Genomic DNA, 19,166 nt, shown 5'->3' on the forward strand with positions numbered 1-19,166 from the left:
AAAAATGGTAGCAGGGGATCATTTCAGGCAACATTTGAATCTGTAGTTTGAAAGCACTTTCATTGGCTGCCAAGCAAAGCAAGTCAGGTAAACTAAGACCTTTAACTTGCTAGCTTGTTTTTGTCACTCCTTCACTCTTGTCAGCTAATCTGAGTGGGTAACCTTATCCTAACTCTTGAGAGGCTGCTACCCCCCCACCCCGACCACCACCCCTCAATACCCCTCAGCCCTTCTCCGAGCCTCAGGAACTGGACTGAAACAGCTCTCCCTACAAAGCCTTTTCTTGTTATGCTTCTCCAGTGGTATCCAGTATTTGATGGATTCTCAGTAATTCATCAGGGTTTTTTTTTTTTTTTTTTTATTTCTCCTTTTTTCTTTCACTTTTTCAAATAGAGTTGGCATGCAGTAAATTGAATTTGTGCCATTTGTAGGTGCATCAACTCTTCGCTGGTTGTGTGAAAACAAACATGGGTCATCCTTCATTTCAAAGGGCCAGTTTATTCAAATACTGTTCAGGTTTTGGTGATATCTTCTCAGTCAGATGACTTTATATTTGGTTGCTGGGGGAGTTTTTACCCCAAACCAGTGCAATAATGGAAATGGAATTAATCCAATAGCAGAAACCATCTCTGGATAATCAACAGATTATTATATTTTTGATGGTAACATAAGTTGGCTAGTGAATCTGGTTTAGAAATTTTGACAGGGGAATACTAATGTCTTAAGTGAGGGCAACATGCAGTAAACTCTTGGATTATTTTACACATTCATTACTTATACATTTTTCTCAGACAAACTGTGTTTAGACAGGTCCGACAAGTATTTGTTTTAGTCTTTCTTTAACTTCTTTAGTACCACAGTTAGTTTACATTTCTGGAGTAAATCTGTCCCTCTGAATCCTGACTGGTCAGCTGCCAAAGTAACTGTTAAACCAGTGAAGTGAGTTCTGAGTATTCCCATATACTGACTGATAAAATGAGAGAAGTCCTTTCTAAAGCCAGAGATATGTTTCTTCCTTAACTGTGACTCACACGTGGCCACATCCATACCACCTGCTGCTTTGTCTTTTTCTCAGTTGTAGATTTCTAATCATGCTCCAAAATATTTGTCACAAGCGTGTGGCCAAGACATGATGAGTGCCTGCTAACTGCTCTTTGTTAAAAAGTTGTAAAACAGTTGTCAGGAGCTCTTATACTTCTGACTTTCAGATAAATATATGTCAGTGGTATAAGCAGCACATTTAAGCCTTGTTTGATCAAATAATCCCAAAGCCTTGTATTTGCAAAGATATCATTAAACGATCTTTCTGGATAATTACTGTTTGCTTCATTTTGCTGTGATTTCCCTCCCTACAGGCAGACAAGGGTAAATTAGTCATGCTTTATATGACATTTTACATCACTTCTGTTACAAGGATTATATTACTGTACCCTGTGGTTTAAAGGATCAAGGGTTCCTGTTAGGCTGAAAGCCATGAATCACTGGATAAACCCACATAAAACCGTTTCATCCCAATTTACTTGCTGAAAGGGTAAACTCTGAGTTAACTTGTTAATAGTTTTACTAGGTTTTTACATGAAGCATTTATAAACATTTCCCTAAAACATCCTGATTTGCTGTTTTGCTCATGTTGATAACAGTGAGAGCACTTGGTTTAACACTCTTTATTTCCCACTAAACCAACAGCAGGAGACCCTTTGAAATCCCCAGCATGGGAAGTTATATATAGTAATTTAGAAAGATTTTGAATATCAATGGAGAAAGAATCCCAAGGATTCAGATTTAATGGGACAATAAAAACGAACCACAAAGGTTTTCTCAGCTTTTTTTTTTTTCTAAATGGCAACAGGGATGTGGGCTCACTTTACAGCTGCCAGTTCTGATGCACTCGTAAACACATTCGCACCTCTCTTAATTTAAATGCCAAATAAGTTATGGCACATTACTGAAAAAAAATGAGAAAGCAACCTGAATTTGAATGCTGTCTGGGAAACAGAGGCCAATCCACAAACTGGATGCAGTTTCTGCTGAGGTAACACAATCAACTCTGCTTCTATTTCATTCAAGATAACAAAGCAGCTTATCAATTAAATCATTAAAAAGGTAAAACTAGTAATGAAGTTTATACACATAAATCAGCTAAAAATAAATTCATTCGTTTATTATTTTTAAAAAATATATATTTTCTTTTATCTTTTATTCCAGTTCAGGGTCGCGGAAAAGCTAGAGTCCAACAACAATTAGCAGGCGAGAGGCAGGGTTCACCCTGGACAAGTCGCCAGTCCATCACACGGCCAAAATTTAATAACTTAAATGGTCTTTTCTTCTTCTTCTTCTTCTTCTTTTTTTTCTGTCTGCGTAACCGAAGGAAACAAAAATCTCTCATCATGTCTCTGCTCAGCTCTTTAAAGCTGGACTGTCTAGTTAGGTTAGATTTAAAAAGTAATACAGATAAGTTGAAAAATAAAACAAACCACAAAGTAATCCCTATCGTTGTTCAAGTTCTTTGCGCTTTGCCCACCAGTAGGAAAAAAAAAAAAGAAAAAAAAAAAAAGCTCTCCGAGTTGATGGTCTCTTCACGATTACCCTATCAGGTGCAAACCGCTGACATGTTTCCACCCACCAACAACAAAAAAGCCTCTCTGTGCCCAAATCTCTAGCCGCAGACGCACAAACACCACTGAAAGGCAGTGCTGCGCCATCATCAGCCCCATAACCGCTCCAGGGATCTGCTGCTACCGGTGCGATTTTAATACCACTTTTCTTCTCCTTTTAAACATAACTTATGCTTGGATAAGGTGCTTGTCCGTATTGTCCGCATTGGGTTTTATTTTTCTTCCTTTTTGTGGACAGTAGTTTTTATTCAGCTCTTTTTTTTCTCACCGCAGGACTTGGTAGAATAAAATGACCCAAGGTGCAAGGTGTAGAACCCCCCCACAGGTACGGAGGGAGTTCAGGAGCCTGTGATCTCTGGAGGAACAAGAGAGGGTCTTGGCGTAATTTAGCTACAAGTGCGTAGAACTCAAAAGGATATCTTTTTTTCCACCTTTTTTTCTTTAAGGAAGGAAATATTTCTGCTCCTTTGCTTTTTAAACTTTCCACGTTTGGCGGAAACCTTGCGCTATCTCGAAAAGCGTAGGAGACTGAGCTCAGCAGAAACAAACAAGCAAACAAAAAAATAACAATAACAATCATAATAATAATAACAATAACAATCTTCTGGATAGTTCACCTAACAAGGAAGCGCCCAATGTTGCACTCTGTAACTCTGCTACTGCTGCTGCTCTCCCGTCATCTATCTTCACACTGGAATTCAATCTCCTGCTTGCTGTTGGAGCTGTGTGCGTAAAAGACGCGCAGGGGAGCGAAAGCGAGCGCGCGAGAGAGGGAGTAAGGGGGGCGCTTTTGTCAACCTTTCCCGGGGCTCTAAAATCTGTGGAAGCAGGTGTATTTCAACTGTATTTCTGAAAGTCAAGATGTCTCTGCTGCCTTCGAGGTGCATATACCTGTAAGTGCTCTGCATTTTACTGCGCTTTTGCACATAAAGTCATGCATTCTTACCAACAGAAGTCGCCAAAAACTTCATATTTGTGCATTGCTGTCATTCAGATAGGCTGCGATTATTTTCCATGTAATTGCTTGTGATTCACGCCTCCCTTCTCACTCTTTCTCTCCTTTTAGGTGTTTACATTTTCTGGTACTCTATTTCCAGCTACAGGTATGTTTACCCTTTTTTCATTAAATGCTTTCCCCCCTTTTTGTATGGTTTTGCTTGCCTATGTGTAGCGTGTTGAATACTAATGAAGAGAACTTAAGATTGCTTTGAAGGCGACCTAAATCGTATAGAACATTAAAATAAAGTAGTTTGAAATTGTCAGATATATTTAAAATATTTTTAACAAATAGCAATAACCTTGTAGGACAGAGTCAGCTTACTCCAATAAAGAGTTCATATGAGAAACACGTTGATACAAAATTAGGAAACACATTTATTAATGCCATTTAGTAATATGGCATAAATCAAAATTCAAATTATTGTTTTAAATCTGGGATTCAAGTAGCACTTTCAGTATTTTACAACTGAATTATGTAGTAAATATTTACATCCCTGGGGTTGAATCTTGCTCTTCGAACAGATGCCTCATTTGGCGTTTGTTACCCTAGTTTTTATTAGTTGTGTCTCACTTTGAACAGTAATGATTTGCAGGCATCCACGCAGCTAATTGACTGTTCGCTGTGATTCAGCTACAGCACGCTCCCTCTCTCATAAAGCTATCTGAGCACTTTATTAGTGTTTGATCGCAACACTCCACTTAACTGTTGTTTTAAAGGAATATCTCGGTGTTGTTGTGGCCTTAGATGTACAAAAGGGGATGACAAAAACGAGCTGGTTGAGTCTCTTGTGCATTTCTTCCACATAGACATCCCACTGTTGGGGATGTTCACGTTTTTATGTAATGGCAATTATATATGTTTATAAAAAAATGGAATGATGTTACATTATAAGTGCAAATTGAGGGCACCCTGTAGGAGGGATTATTTATTTATTTGTTTATTTATTTATTTGTTTGTTACACATAGATGAGCATAGGTCTATATTCTTTTCCATTCGGCGCTGCAACAATAAAAATTTAAAAAGCAGGCCTAGCTCTGTTTTTAACCCAAATTTCCCAGAGGTAAAAGGTACCCCCCCCCCCCCCCCAAAAAAAAACAACAACAACAACAAAAAAAACTAAAATTCTATTTCATCTTTATATATATATATATATATATATATATATATATATATATATATATATATATATATATATATATACAGGATAAACTTTATACAGGATAAAGTTCCATCAGAATACAATTAATTTCTTGTTTTTGTTAATTTTAAAATGTGATCTGCATGTTGATTCTGGTTGTAGAAAAGTTTGGTAATTGATAAATATATTTATCAAACAAAAGAAGTGTGTTGTAGTGCTTTACTTTGTGCCAGACCAATCATCTTGAGTAAAAGAAAAGCAGGAATAGCCCTTCATGGCCCTGTCAGATTGCCTCACCATGTTATTGGCTATTTCTGTCTTGCACTGCTGCTACATACTGCTAATGATGCATACATGTCATGCTGTGGTTATGATTTTACGAGGAAAAACAAAAGAAGAAACCACAGCTGGAAGTTGACTCTGAGTGCACTGCCAACATGTCAGCGTCTTCGGCATTTGTGTGAGTGTGTGTGTTTGTGTGTATGACCCTGCCTGTTTGTGTCAAGCAGATAGCAAGGTGTATCTTAGATGGATGCAACAACTAAGCTTCCTCGGTGAAGATGAGCGCCAGTCTTTTAAAGTCAAAACCATATCCATTTTCAAGCTGAGTCTTTGAAGATGCTGCAGTGTGATAAAAGACTATTGTCGCTAGCATTCACCCCAGCCATGTGCTTAGGCTTGCCTCTCTCATGAGATGAAATGCAGCAACCCACCAAACACACCTTTATGTTTGTTTAGAGATGAGGAGATTTGGGAATAAATCCCTCAGCGGCTCAGAGAGCTATGTTTTCTATGTGGCCGTTTCTTTTTTCTTACTCGTCAGCTTTGAGGTTCGTGTTTGACAGCAGATGATGCTGATGAACAGCTTTGAACACATTTGCAGATAGTTTGGCATGAGGTATTTGCTGTTGGAAATGTGTCGGATTTGAAACTGCTACGCATTTTGTGGTAATCCTGCTCCTTCCTGTTTTTAGTAACATTGTTTCTGCAGCTGTGAAACCTCTGTCTTCATTTACTGGAACAGCAAACTTGAAAGCTTTTACAAGTATCTGTTAAGAGATAAAAAATCTATTGTTTTAGTAAAGTTATGAGATATGTGACAACAGCAGAATTATATTACAATTATATTGTCAGTCCTGATGTGAGCATGCTTTGTCTTATAGTAAAAGTGAAAAAGTCTTAAGTGAGTCCTGGCTCAGATTGAGGTTTGGATTCAGGTTATCTTCACAATTCCAGAGAGCACTGGCCTCGATTCATTTTGTTGTCATGTTGTGTCAACTGTAGTCTAGGAGGAAAAAAAAGGAGCTATAGCAAGGGGCCAATAAAGACAGCTGGGAAGAATTATTTTTCCTAAAAGAAACCCTATTCAGCAGGTAGAAAAGTTACCACCCTTTTACATTTTTCAGCAAGTTGTGTTGCCCCCAATAATTTGAGTTTGTATGTTTAATGTTATAGATTGACGTCTACATTGCTGAATATGCTGAAAGAGTACTTCTTATTTCAAAGGCTGAATAAAGAATATTTCCTTAAGCTGCACCCCACAAGTTGTTGGACATTTGCAGGTTTGTGGACCATATCCTTAGAGTACAACATGGGTGACACCTGGTTCCAAGGAACTAAACAGGAATACACTCAGATTTGTAGAATTTGCTCACCTTCGCTCGTTGATTTCAAGCATTTGTTTGTCCACAATTTCCCATTGTGTTTTCTACATGTCATTAATTTGCAAAAGTTAGAATAGCAAGGACTGTAATGTGTATGTAATGTGTATATAATTAGCCACCTGAGAACAGCCACATAAAAAGCCATTACTATGCAATTACCACTCCATACAGCTGGGGAAATGGGATCTTGGCGTGAACTGAGATTCCAGGGCTTCTGAAAGTATACGTTTCCTCTTGTTCTTCCACATGTTGGGTCACAGTTGCCTTTCTGAAATGCCGTCAAAACTGCGATTTCCCTTGTCTTTATGTTACATCCAGGCCGTCTCATAAACATCAGGCTGGTGCGATGTAAAAGCTGGATTTGTATGATTTGAAATTTATTTATTTATTTATGCCCTACGGGAAAGTTTTGGTGCCTCTTTCTATCTCAGTCTCAGCATTTTCAAATAAATGGATCCTATATGGCCTGCAGGCAGATATTTGTTTGATGATAGTGCAACAGGTCTAAATGCTTCAGGTGTATAACTGCTAGTGGCTTGCTTGCTTGTGGAAATGGAGTAGAGGTTTCCCAATATTGCCAGAGGCACATAATATACTGTGTCTCAATCCTAAACAACACAACGGTTCTTTGCAGGCTTTGCACTTGTTCTTTTTGTTCTGATTTTACTCCATCTGACTTCATTAACGTCTTGTGACATAGTTAGCGCCTTGTAAATGCGTTGCATATAAAATGCACCACTTGAAAGCAAGGAGAGAAATACTAAAATGGCACAGCTGCAATTTCCAAGTTGTTATCTCAGTTTTTAGGCCCTGGAGCGATTTTTTTTTTTTTTGAAACAGAGCCCATAAAACCAACAGCACACATTATTGTCAACACCTGTGCTGTGATGATCTCGCTGTCTCCCTCTACTTGTTCATGTTCCTCATTTTCTTGTCCTTGTCTCGCTCTTCTGTGCAGGAATCCCAGCAAAGCTCTGCTGATTTCAGGTTTTACATTGAAAACCACACAAGAAACCCAGACGACCTGAGCCGCAAGCAGGTCCGGATATATCAGCTCTATAGCAGAACTACGGGCAAACATGTCCAGATCTTGGGAAAGAAAATCAATGCCAACGGAGATGATGGGGGCAAGTATGGTATGGGAGATCTCCTGTGCTTTTCACTTGACACTTTAGCTCATATATTAAAACTAGCTGACTATGCAAACCCACCTAATTGAAAGGTTTTGTAACTTTTAGACACTCTTTTTTGGCCCTGTAGCCAGTTTGTCTGTGTACGACACACTGTTTAGAGGTGGTTTTCTGCACTCTGGCTGGTGCAAAAGCAGATGGTAACTTTTGGGGGATGAAACCATGTTCAAACTACTGACATTGCAGTTGACCTTTAATGCAGCATTTTGGTATTCAGAGAAAGTCACTTGTGGTCAACATGAAATTCTGTCTTTTTTTTTTTTTATTTAAAAATAATTTAAAGTGAAAACTACTCTTTTCTGCTGGTTCTGTGGAGCTTGCTGGGTCATGTGGAATTCAACTATGTGGGATTTGGATGAGCTTATCAGTTTTGTTTACAGCTGCCTCTTGCTAACATGAAAATGTTAAGCATGAAAAATAGAGATCCAAAAGCCTTTGGCCGATTTTGTTTTTTAAATTTCAGAAACAATTTAAAACAATTACCAACTATGACTACATCTACTGGCTTTTTATTACTTCAGATCAAATATGACACGTTAGTAAATTGATGGTCAGTAAAGCGCTGTTTGATGTAGCGTGTTCTCTGCTTCCCTGCAGATATTTTGCTCATAACAGCTGACTCACAGCTCTAAAATTGCTGGTCTTGAATACCTCTGAGTGAGTGTGTTCAGTCACAGATGCGCCGAGGCAAAGTTTCCTTACTGCTTGTTAGAGCTTGAGTGGAAGCAGATCCAATTTTTCCCATGAGCCCTTGCCAATTCTACCCTCCTCCTGTCCCCCACCACCTCCTCCTCCCCATACAGCTGCAGTACCTGGCACCTGTGAGCTCCTTTGCACTCACTAGTAATGCTTACTTTCAATGACGGCAGCTTAACAACAAAAGGCTCCAAAGCACCAAAGAAGAAAAATAGTTCCTTGGTATTGAGCTTCATGGCTGCAAAGTCCACATGTGTACATCTAAAGAGGGGGTCATTATAAGTCTTCTTAGCAATTGTAACATATTCATTACTTCTAAACTTTTAAGAGATCAGAACAACCCTCCTCCAGAACTGTGCATTATAACTGATGCCTGCTGTCTACCTAAAGCAGATAAAAAGGCTTTTTAGCTGATAAAAGCTGCAATATGGAATTAAGGCCAGAGTTTTCAGTTTCTTTGACAGATGGCCTCTTGCTTCGGTCAATAAATGGTTGTGGCATGTATTATTTAGATTGTACCAGATCACTAAAAGGAGGTGTTAAGCACTCAGTTGCAGTTCTTTTAAAACAGTTGAAATTAAGCTGTTCTGTCCAAGTATTGATTGGATTGTCCAAAACTCCACTCACATTTTTCAGTTTTTTTTTTTTGTGCTGTGGAAAATATTGCAGCAGCCTCAGTGTAACTTTTAGTTTTTTGTCTAAACAAATAAAAGTGTTATATTGAGTTCTACTCTTTTTTATTAAAATGTTCTGGGAGGCATTGAGAACTGCTTTTTAAATGTCAGAGTTTTTTATATTATGGTTTATGAAAATTAAAGTTAGGAAGTGCTTTAAGTTTCAAAGAAAAGTACCGCATGCTATTTGTTGGTGGTATTGATAACAGCAAGATGCTCCCTGTGTTAGAGGGATGTTTTTTTTTAAATATAGTCAGAAAAAATAAAGTTAGCAAAATGGAGAAAAGCATTATTTTATTTGATGTTATGGGAGGAGATTTCATATATTGAATTATTAATTTTCTTGAATCCTTAAGCAATCCAGCTCACAGTGAAAAGGTTGTCAAATGACTTCCATATTTGACATGAGGAGCAGAAATCCCTTTAAAACACTATTTACTTCATGTGTAAACCAATCTTCTTGGATTTTGTTCCTCCTCAGTGACCCCAAAAAGGGTTCAGACTAATCTATCCAATGATAAAACCAAGTCAGTACAAACAGACATCTCTCAGAACAGGAGAAGGAATTACAATCCCCTCCCACACCTTTAAGACTAGTCACCTACTTCCCACTTTTCTCCCAAGGTTTGATTTTAGGGTGGGAGGTTACTTCTGCCCCCGAGCCCATCCCGTCCTCTTCCACTATTCTTCCTCTGCCCCCTTGAGTGCTACTGAATGGGACCTGTGTGTTAAACAAATGGATCATCTTAACTTTTTGATTGAGTGAGCACAGACTAAAGGGAACTTGAAACCTAATCCTGAGGGGCACATAACCGCTGCACAAATGTTTGGAAGATCTCTTTGCTGGTCTAAGGGTGAGTGGAGACAAAGGTGACCTCGCAGGGGTTAACATTTGGTATGGGAGCAGGAGTGGGGGTGTTAGGCACAGAACAATAAAAGAGCCGCCAGGATACATCTTGAGAGTGGATTATTGCTGTGTCTGGTTCAAGCGGCATGTGGTTCTATATAATCTTTAAACAAAAGGAATAAAATGGCTTCCTTATTAATTTCATGTTAGATGACAAGCTTTAGATATTTTAACATGAGAAAATAGAGCAATGATTTTTTTTTTACCCCTATTCACAATTTTACACCATAAAAAAGGATTAAAAACAATGGTGATGTTTTGTCAGCAAGGGGGTATTTTTTTTTGTCTTTTAATATTCACTGAGGTCTAATTGCATGTGTAAAATAATAATATAAAGAAAGGGCTATTACTATTACACTATTACATTTTTTATATACCAAAACTACGTTAAGAACTAGTGCTGAAGTGACCCACTGCAGGATGTCTTTGCATTGACAGCACCTGAATGATCAAAATAATACTTGAACGCACCTGTTGCTCAGGATGTCCAATCTGTGCCTTAGCAAGAAGCCATAGATCACCAGTGCAGCAGGGGGCAGTAGAACGGATGACATACAGTGACTGAAAGTGGAGGTCTGCATGTGCATTATGTTTTCAGTAATCTCTTTGGGTTTTTAGATTTGTCATCCAAAATAGCCACTTTGTCGTGAAAAGAACTGCTTGTTTACAATAAAACAGGAAATGAAAGGAGATTGCTCCAGTGGAGTCAGAAAATGACGATAAGATGCACACATTGAAATTTTCAGATGTTCACCACCCCACACTGGCCCAACACCCTGTTATATAAGGCCCTATATGGAAATAACTGAGCATTGTGTTGTCATGATATATCACTTTTTTTCTACATGCGAGTCAAAATGATGGGCTGGACAGCTCAGTTGGCAGGGCATCGGTCTCCCACCCAAGCTCGAATCCCACAGGTGACGAGCATTAACACCCTCCAGTTAGGTCCTTATGCAAGACCCTTAACGCTACTGCCTTCAGATGTAAGTCGCTTTGGAGAAAAAGCATCTGCCAAATGACTGTAGGATAGGATAGAAATAGAAAAAGTAAACAAAATACAAAATCTTCAAAAGGCAAAAGAACAGTATACAGAAGTAAACAAAAGTTCTTAGTCACAAACTAATAATTATCATATCATTTTTAGCCTGTTTGAGATGCAGTAACCACTGAGTGTCTGCAATACCTTTGCAATAAGTACAAAAATAACCTCAGTTAACATACCTGCCCCCACAACAGTACTTTCTGTTTTATACAAAAATTAAAGAACCCCCCCCCCCACTCACCCCAAAAAACAAACAGCAAAAAAAATGAAAAATGAAAAGTAAAACAAACCCGAACAAAATATACCAAAAAAATTGTGTTTATAATATAGTATAATATATTTATTATAATATATATATATATATATATATATATATATTTAAAAGTATACCTTTAAAAAATCTGTCTTCCTTCTATTTTCATTGAGCCATTACTCTTGTCTTGTGTTTTTACATTATTATGAGTCATGTCCTGTAATCATTGTTGCAAATTAACTGAGTGGAGAGTCTGTATTTGGAAGTTCAATTTATGTCCTATGATGTAGAGACTTTAGATTGTTGGGATTCTTTTAGGTTTTGACTTTGAGGAAAAATGAATGAGAATACTTAAATCGAGTTTGGTTGACTCAAAGACCTAAACATGACCTTAACTGAGTCTATTTTTTCTTTCTATTCCAGCTCTTCTTGTTGTTGAGACAGAAACCTTCGGGAGCCACATTCGGATAAAAGGAAAAGAAAGTGAACATTACATTTGCATGAATGAGAAGGGCAAAGTCGTTGGAAGGGTAAGTAGCCCTAAATTTATATATTGTGAAGATTTTTTAAAAGGCATTTAAAGATGATTCTAAGCTCTTAATCCTGGTTGAGTTTACCACAGCCATAGATCTGTTTTCTCCTGCTGTTTTTGTACACCCTAACAAAACCCCTTTGATAACTCACAGCCATTCTTCCATTACGTAATCAGCCAACTCCTTTGACACTCGATCAGTCAATTACGGACTGCAATCACCACAATGCATTGAGAGACTAATGGTCACTTAGGAGGAATGCCATTGCAATTATATCACTTAGTCACACCAGGTGGCCACAGGCACAGGATAACTACATGTGACTCTGTAGACAACCACTTCGAATGGAAAAGAAGTTAATATTTGAAAACGTATACTGTTCTTTGAGTCATACACTTGATTTAGTTGCATTAATAACTCATGCTGTCGACATGGTGAGGCTGCAGTATTGCTTAAAAGTTCTCAGTCTCTCATTGCATCTGCCAGAAACATATATTTCTGGCAGATGACTGCAAAGAAAAAAGGGGCCTCAAAAAGAAAAAAACAAAAAAAAAAACAAAAAAACAAAACAAAAAAACAAACAAAAAAACAGTTCTTTGACACCTTTAAAACAGTAGGTAAAACAGCTGCAGGTATATCGTAAGAAATAAGACTGCATTTGAATTCATGATAATCTGCAGTTATCATCAGTTTCAAGGTGTCTTAAAATTAAATGACAGAAAAAAGCACTGACTGTGTAGAGTAAATACCACCATCAGGCAAAAATAAAATAATAAAAAATTACAGTGATGCTTTTTTCTAGAAATAGACTTTGTTGTGAATATTAAAATGCTCTTAAACTTTAATTATCACTCATCATTCATTCCTTTTGTATACCTCTTAGTCCAATTCAGGGTCACAGGGGGCTGGAGCCTATTCCAGCATTTAGCATTCGAGAGGCAGGGCACAACCTGGACAGGCCACAAGTCAATCGCAGGGCCAACATAGAAAGACAAACAACCCTACACGCTCACTCTCACTCCTAAGGATAATTTAGAGTGACCAATTAAGCTAACATGCATGTCTTTGGACGGTGGGAGGAAGCTGGAGTACGTGGAGAGAACCCACCCATACACGGGGAGAACATACAAACTCCACACAGAAAGGATGTTCGAAGCCCAGCGACCATCTTGCTGTGAGGCCGTGGTGCTAATCACCACACCACCATGCAGCCCCCATTTTTAATTATTCTACAATTAATTAATCAAGATCTAACTGAAGCTTTATAGGTGCATTTTTTTTATTTGCCAGGCTAGCTGTAACCCAATTCAGGGTATATATAATTCGAAGGTTGCATTTGAAGTCCAATTACATCACAGCATTACATTAAAGGCTATCCCATTTAAAATGCTCTTCTGGATGTAGCCTACAAATGTATCCTGTTTTCCCAGGCTCAGAAGAGTTTTGATCCTTTATGGCCCAGCATGTCACAACATTATTGTATTTCAATGTAATGTAGAAAGGCCCAACCAGGGACAAGAGTTGAGAATTAGTGTTGGCTAAAAACTCTGCATGGCATCAGCTACTAAATTTTTTTTTACTATGTACAAATGCAATGTCCCTGTCAAATAATTCAAATAAATAAAATAAAATGTCCCTGGCTTCACTGCACAGCTAACTAGTCAAAGACAGTGGCTGGAAATTTGCTGCCAAAGTTAAGAAACATCGCACTCTGACACCAGGGGTTAAGTCTCTGGAGTTTTTCATATATTAAGAAGCATAAAACAAGGAGTGCAATGATCTCTGATTTCAGGATAGATGTACAAGTGAAAACTATTGCACCAAATGATGCTACTGGATAGAAGTATTGCTTGTGACCAAATTAGAAGTCCTACAAAGGCAAATCTGTCTTATCTGACACACTTTTATAGTCTGCATCCTCAGAACGCAGTCCCTGAATTGAGATACAGCTTATATAAAAGCGTAGCTACAAGTCAAAACCTTAGCAACAACAATTTAGGTTACAGACAAAGTTCTTTATCATTGCAGGGAGGCGAATAAACATTAAAATATTAGCTGCTGCAAACTTGCCTTGTATCAGCAAAACGAAATAAAGATTGATGTTTTTTAATAGACTATGAAAAGGTACAACTAAAATGAAAATATTTTAATATTTAAAAAAATGTGCATTACAGAGTAGAACTCTAAAGGTAAAAGCTAAAAAATAATAATAATACAAAAGTTTCTATTTAAACTTTCTTAAATTAAAATTTCATTGAGAATCAGTGGCCTCATAATTCCACATTTAGTCATCCCGAGCACCAAGTGCTGCTGTTTTGTCAGTTTGTTAGCTTGTTGTGTTGCTGAGATAAGTACTAGATGTTCTTTGGCAGGGGGCCCTGTTGCACAGACTACAAACCGAGTAAACATTAGAGTGTTTGCATATGAACAAGTGACATGTTCCTCAGAAGGAGATTGGAGAAGAAAAGTGATGGAGAGACATTTCCATTTTGGTTTAATTTGTTGACATGCTATTAAATCAGATGTTGGCACATAAAAAGCCTTTAATGATATTATGGGATTGAGAACTAGCTGTACAATTGCACTTAAGAAAAATTTATCAGGATATAACCTGCCCAGGAGGAAAGCAAAGCACTTTTGGTGTAGAACAGCTGCAATGGAAATAAGCAAAAATGTAGTAAACGAAGAGATAAGACTGCTAGGTTAATAATTAATGTCTTATCTAATTCTTCCCTCTCCAGCCCGATGGAAGGAAACAGGAATGTGTGTTTGTCGAGGAATTCCTAGAGAACAACTATACAGCTCTCGTGTCTGCAAAGTACAAAGGATGGTACCTTGGCTTCAATCGGAAGGGACGACCCAAGAAAGGCTCACGAACCACACAGAGACAACAGGAAGTCCATTTCATGAAGCGCCAGCCGAAGGGCAGGGTGGATCCGTTGGAGGAGTTCCGTTTCACTACAGTAACTAAGAGGACACGAAGGGCTCGGCGATTAAAACCCAACTCCAAGAGGAACTAATGGGACCAATAGGATAGCACTAGATATCCTCATGGGGGGAAAAATGTAATTGAAAATCTCAAGCTTCTTAAAAAAATCACCTTAAAGACTTCACCTCTGTAAAAGAAAGACAGACAAAAAGAACAAAAAAAGATCAAAGATGTTTATTTTTGTATTTCAGGAAGACTGAATATTTCCTGACTCTTGGATTCTTCTGGGTTGATGTCATTGTGCTAATGCGCCTGTCATGTTATTTATACTGGATACACTAAAGGACCTCTGCCAGAACTTCTGTCACCTCTGTCCTCAGCTACGTTTGAACTGCAAGCTGAAGGCACACTTTATTTTTGACAATGGAAGCTGAAGCAGGAGCTGAAGCAATGTTATAAAAATCAGCCAACTAGAGATTTATTGGAATACCTGTCGGTTTTTGTTTGTGTTGCCCCTGACAACGTGGATCCCATACTTTCCACTGGAATTAGACACCATGGAGATGAAACGGAGAGAGGTGGCAGGTGACACTGTGCTGCCAGGATAACTGTGTAGCTTTGAGTGCAATATTTTACAGGTCTCTCTTTCTCTTCCTCTTTCTTTCCATATGTCTTTCACCCCCTTCAGTTTCACTTGTGGCACCTGGAATCTGCTGAAATCTCTGAGTCTTGAGCGTGATTTCCGTGACATTTTCAAGCAGCCTGTGATTCAGCTAAAACACAACATGCTTTGACTGGCCAGGCACCCACCATGGCTTTAGCCTTGTTTAAACACTTAAGAAAAAAAAAACAATGCAAACAAAATAATAGCAGATGTGATTCATAGTTCCATGGTCTTCTAACTACATCACACTTCGGCTTTCTTTTCCCTTGGTGTCCATTTCTATCAGCTCTTTCTCTCATGTATTAAAAGGATGCTTTGATTCTTCAAGTGAGAGCTTGCTGGGTTTTGGGGGCTGGTGATGATTTCCTCTACCTCCTTGTTCTTATGTTTGTCTTTACCTGTTCTAATTGTCTTTGTTCAATTAATCTCCAGAACCTTTTAGACAACTCTGAACTTGAACTGGGCTTTTAATTTTTATTTTATTTATTTATTTTTTTTTTTTACCATAATCTCTTGCTGCTCTTTCACTCTCACTGGAAGATTTTATAGGGAAAAACTTTGCATTGTGTTGTTTTCTCACATCAGTCATCCACAAGAAACAAGAATATTGTTCATCATCCATCATAATTACTTCAAAAACCTTTATTTGACCATTAAAACTACTTCTAAAAAAACCTAGATGACGAGATTTAGGGAATATTGCTGGTGATGCTGAGTTTGTATCTGAATCCTGAAAGAAAAAAGTCTTCGCTTTTCACTGACAAAAGTATCCAGCCTATTTTCACCAGTACTATGTATTTACCTATTTGCTGGCAGGTTCTTGTATGAGTTGCTACTAACAACATGACACGTTTATTATTTTCTCTGTTTGTTTTCTTTTTTAAAACAAATGTAAGCAAAAAATAATTTTATGACTATTATTAAGATATTTATTGCCTCCCTTTGTAAATAAAATGTGATGAGTTTTATTTGGCCTCTGTTAATAAAATGAGGACTATATTTTAAAAGAGGTTTATTTCACGTGTTCTTTGTAAGGTAAAATTTCCTTTATAACTCAGTTTTGGGCTGACTTTAAGACATTTGCCTGAAATAGAAATGCTGCAGGTAGAGATTGGATTGGTAGACACAGAGAACATTCCCTCCTCAGCATACTGCCAAGGTATGCATTTTTATATACAAACCCAAAGCTTGAGTCTTGATTTGAAGGTCAGAGATGAAAACCTATTGCAACATTTGTAATGTTTTTTTTATATCAAGAGGAAGGAAAACACAAGTTCACACACTTGGCCCTTTTTAAAATATGGAAACCATTGTATTATTGTGAAAGGTATGTTTGGAAGAGAAATCTTAATTTTCATCTTTGTTTTAGTTGTGAGCAAAACAAAGAATAAACTTTGTTTTTGTTTCTTTTGAGTGTGAACCATGATCAGAAATTAGCCCTTTTGACCCATGAGCACTTGAAATATTACTTTGATGTAAATGCTTCATCCTCCAAACTCCATAAACACACAATATTTTACACATTTTACCATGTTTAAAGGTGCTAAAGGAATGCAGAGTTGCATGTCTTATAATACTGCATGCAGGAATGATGTTTATAGTAACCGTCAGACTGAAAGATGGCAGCTTTAGGGGAGAAAAATACTTTTGTTTAAATTCCTTGCAGTGCTATCAGGGCCCCATCCATTCCACTGCAGTAATCACCTTCAATAGCCTCAGAGGTTCCCTATACTGTCATGGGGTTTTGTACGTCTGGCTTGCTTTTAAAGGTGGAAATAAAGTGCTTGATGTGCGACCCAGAGATGTACCATTGATATAATGGATCAGCAGTGAAGATCCTCTTTGTCTAAGGAGGATTTGTTGTGGGAGAAATTGCTCATGGCAAGATTTTAAAGATTTCTTTTGCCCCTTTATCTTGTTTCTATCTCTTTCAGTTGGTTATTAACTCCTGTAGTGCCATTATGCTCTCTGTATGAGAATAATGGTGCTATTTAACAGAAAAGGGACATGCCAAAACAATAGCTTATATATCAAACATGCCCTGCATATCTGAATAGAAACTTCTAGTGTTCTGTTTCCCATATAAATACCTTTGGTTTTGTTTTTCTGTGCAAAACTGTCTACAGATATTTAGAGTTCTAAGACAAGAAGTTAAGTTCTGCATTCCCTAGTACATGGTTGAGGAATTTAATCAATGTAACTTTCGAAACCCTCCAAATTCTATTAATGTGAGCATGAAGCATTTCTTTTTTTTCTATCTGCATACTTCAAACTTGACCATGCGCATCGAAACTGCATTGGGGTGTATTGACATTTAAACCAGCGGCGATCGTTTCCAACATGTCAGTCCATTTGCAATAAGGAGACGACATTTATGCATAAGCCTCCTGCCAGGCTATTCTCCGACTCAACCTTTGATCATTGAAGGCTAGATGGTTTTGGAAGTGGACCAATAACTTCAAAATGAATCATAGAATTATTTTTTGTAAAGCATAGCCCCTTTTCAAAGGAGGTGGAATCTTTAAATGCAGCCCAGCTTGCCACGTAGTTCATATTTTATTAATTTCAGCACATTGAAACTCTGCACAATGGGTACAGTATGACCAGACAGCAGTGTAAATGTGGAGACAAACTTTGTGGTTCTGAATAAGTTATACTAATGTTACTGCAGCAACCAAAAGTGGTTATTTGCACTGGAGATCAGCAACCACACACTTATCAATTATCCCTGTCAACAGAAATGTAGTCTGTTTGAGACATAAAACAAGATTTGCCTCTCTGAACATTACTAAAATGGTCCCTTAAGGTCAGTAAAAAACAAAATTCCAAAGCCAAACAAAACAGAATGGAAGCTATACTACACCTTGTTCCATTGAATGTAGTTTCACATCATGTCATTTACTGTCAAAACAGAATTGCTGTGACCGCCTGTCTAGCTCACCCTAACAGCTAACCACAGTCGACTGGTCGCCCTTTATGACTATGAAATCCACAGGGGAAACACTGTGATTCCCAGAGTATTTTTGAATAAGTGGCTGAGTTATGTTTTTCCAGGATTACAAATGTGCTTACAGTACCTACACTTTCTGAAAAGTCAGACTTCTTTGTGTTAAGAAAATGTGCCCAGCAAGTTTTGAAAAGAGGTGAGAAACAAAGGTCAAGAGATGTACTGTGCAGGCCTTATTTTGCTTTAAGTGTCATGAATTTGTACTGAATGGCTGAAGGCTCTGTCCACCTTTTAGCGAAGAACTTTTTTCACTGAAAAAAAGAAACCTAATTTTGCTGGCTATATATATATATATATATATATATATATATATATATATATATATATATGTGTGTGTGTGTATGTGTGTGTGTGTTATTTATAAGATCTTCCTTTGCTTTTGTCTAAATTCTCCACCAATAATTATTAAATTTGGCTTGATAGTTTTATTGTGATCTTGTGACATATCTATTCTTACATCATCACCATTGGTCTTTATTTATTTATTTCTACAAAAATCTGAAAAGGCTGTTTAATTATGACTAAACAGACAAGTGAACACAGAGAAAACATCACACCACATGCATATTCCTATTTATTTAGAAATACTGCAGAAACTACATGACAATGCACACAAACTTTTTCTCACATGTCCACAAATCAGTCAGTCCTTGTCCCAGCATCAACAGATGCCAGGTGACACAGCTCATTAACTTCTCCTTTCTCCTATTCTTTTGGCTCCTCATTGTCTTGAGATATGAGATGACCCTTTGTTGAGTTTTGTCCCCTTTTCTCTCAGCCAGGCAGGGCCCATAATTAGTGCTTTGCGCTGGGCGTACTTTCTCACAGGGCTACGACACAATTAATCAGC

At 37.7% G+C, this 19,166-nt stretch overlaps 1 protein-coding gene across 4 annotated transcripts; it reads left to right on the forward strand.

Moving 5' to 3' along the window:
* Positions 1 to 2,242: 2,242 nt before the first annotated feature.
* On the forward strand, positions 2,243 to 16,363 carry fgf24 (fibroblast growth factor 24). Of its 4 annotated transcripts, none has more exons than XM_041989318.1 (6): positions 2,243 to 2,798; positions 2,889 to 3,508; positions 3,682 to 3,718; positions 7,377 to 7,554; positions 11,607 to 11,713; positions 14,458 to 16,363. In XM_041989318.1, exons 2-6 carry the CDS (start codon positions 3,477 to 3,479, stop codon positions 14,734 to 14,736), a joined length of 633 nt encoding a protein of 210 aa, XP_041845252.1. In that variant the 5' UTR covers positions 2,243 to 2,798; positions 2,889 to 3,476; the 3' UTR covers positions 14,737 to 16,363. The 4 variants fall into 4 exon arrangements, with proteins under 4 accessions (XP_041845252.1, XP_041845253.1, XP_041845251.1 ...); XM_041989319.1 differs by having other exon boundaries at positions 2,243 to 2,741; XM_041989317.1 differs by having other exon boundaries at positions 2,243 to 3,508.
* Positions 16,364 to 19,166: the final 2,803 nt, after the last annotated feature.

The sequence above is a fragment of the Melanotaenia boesemani genome, chromosome 7, assembly GCF_017639745.1.
Source record: "Melanotaenia boesemani isolate fMelBoe1 chromosome 7, fMelBoe1.pri, whole genome shotgun sequence".
Classification (NCBI taxonomy): Eukaryota; Metazoa; Chordata; class Actinopteri; order Atheriniformes; family Melanotaeniidae; genus Melanotaenia; species Melanotaenia boesemani.

Excerpts from the sequence above, each read along its gene's own strand:
- fgf24 (XM_041989317.1), top strand. The coding sequence starts at position 3,477 with ATGTCTCTGCTGCCTTCGAGGTGCATATACCT. Across the intron at positions 7,555-11,606 it reads AGATGATGGGGGCAAGTATG|CTCTTCTTGTTGTTGAGACA; the intron begins GTATGGGAGATC and ends TTTCTATTCCAG. Across the intron at positions 11,714-14,457 it reads AGGGCAAAGTCGTTGGAAGG|CCCGATGGAAGGAAACAGGA; the intron begins GTAAGTAGCCCT and ends TTCCCTCTCCAG.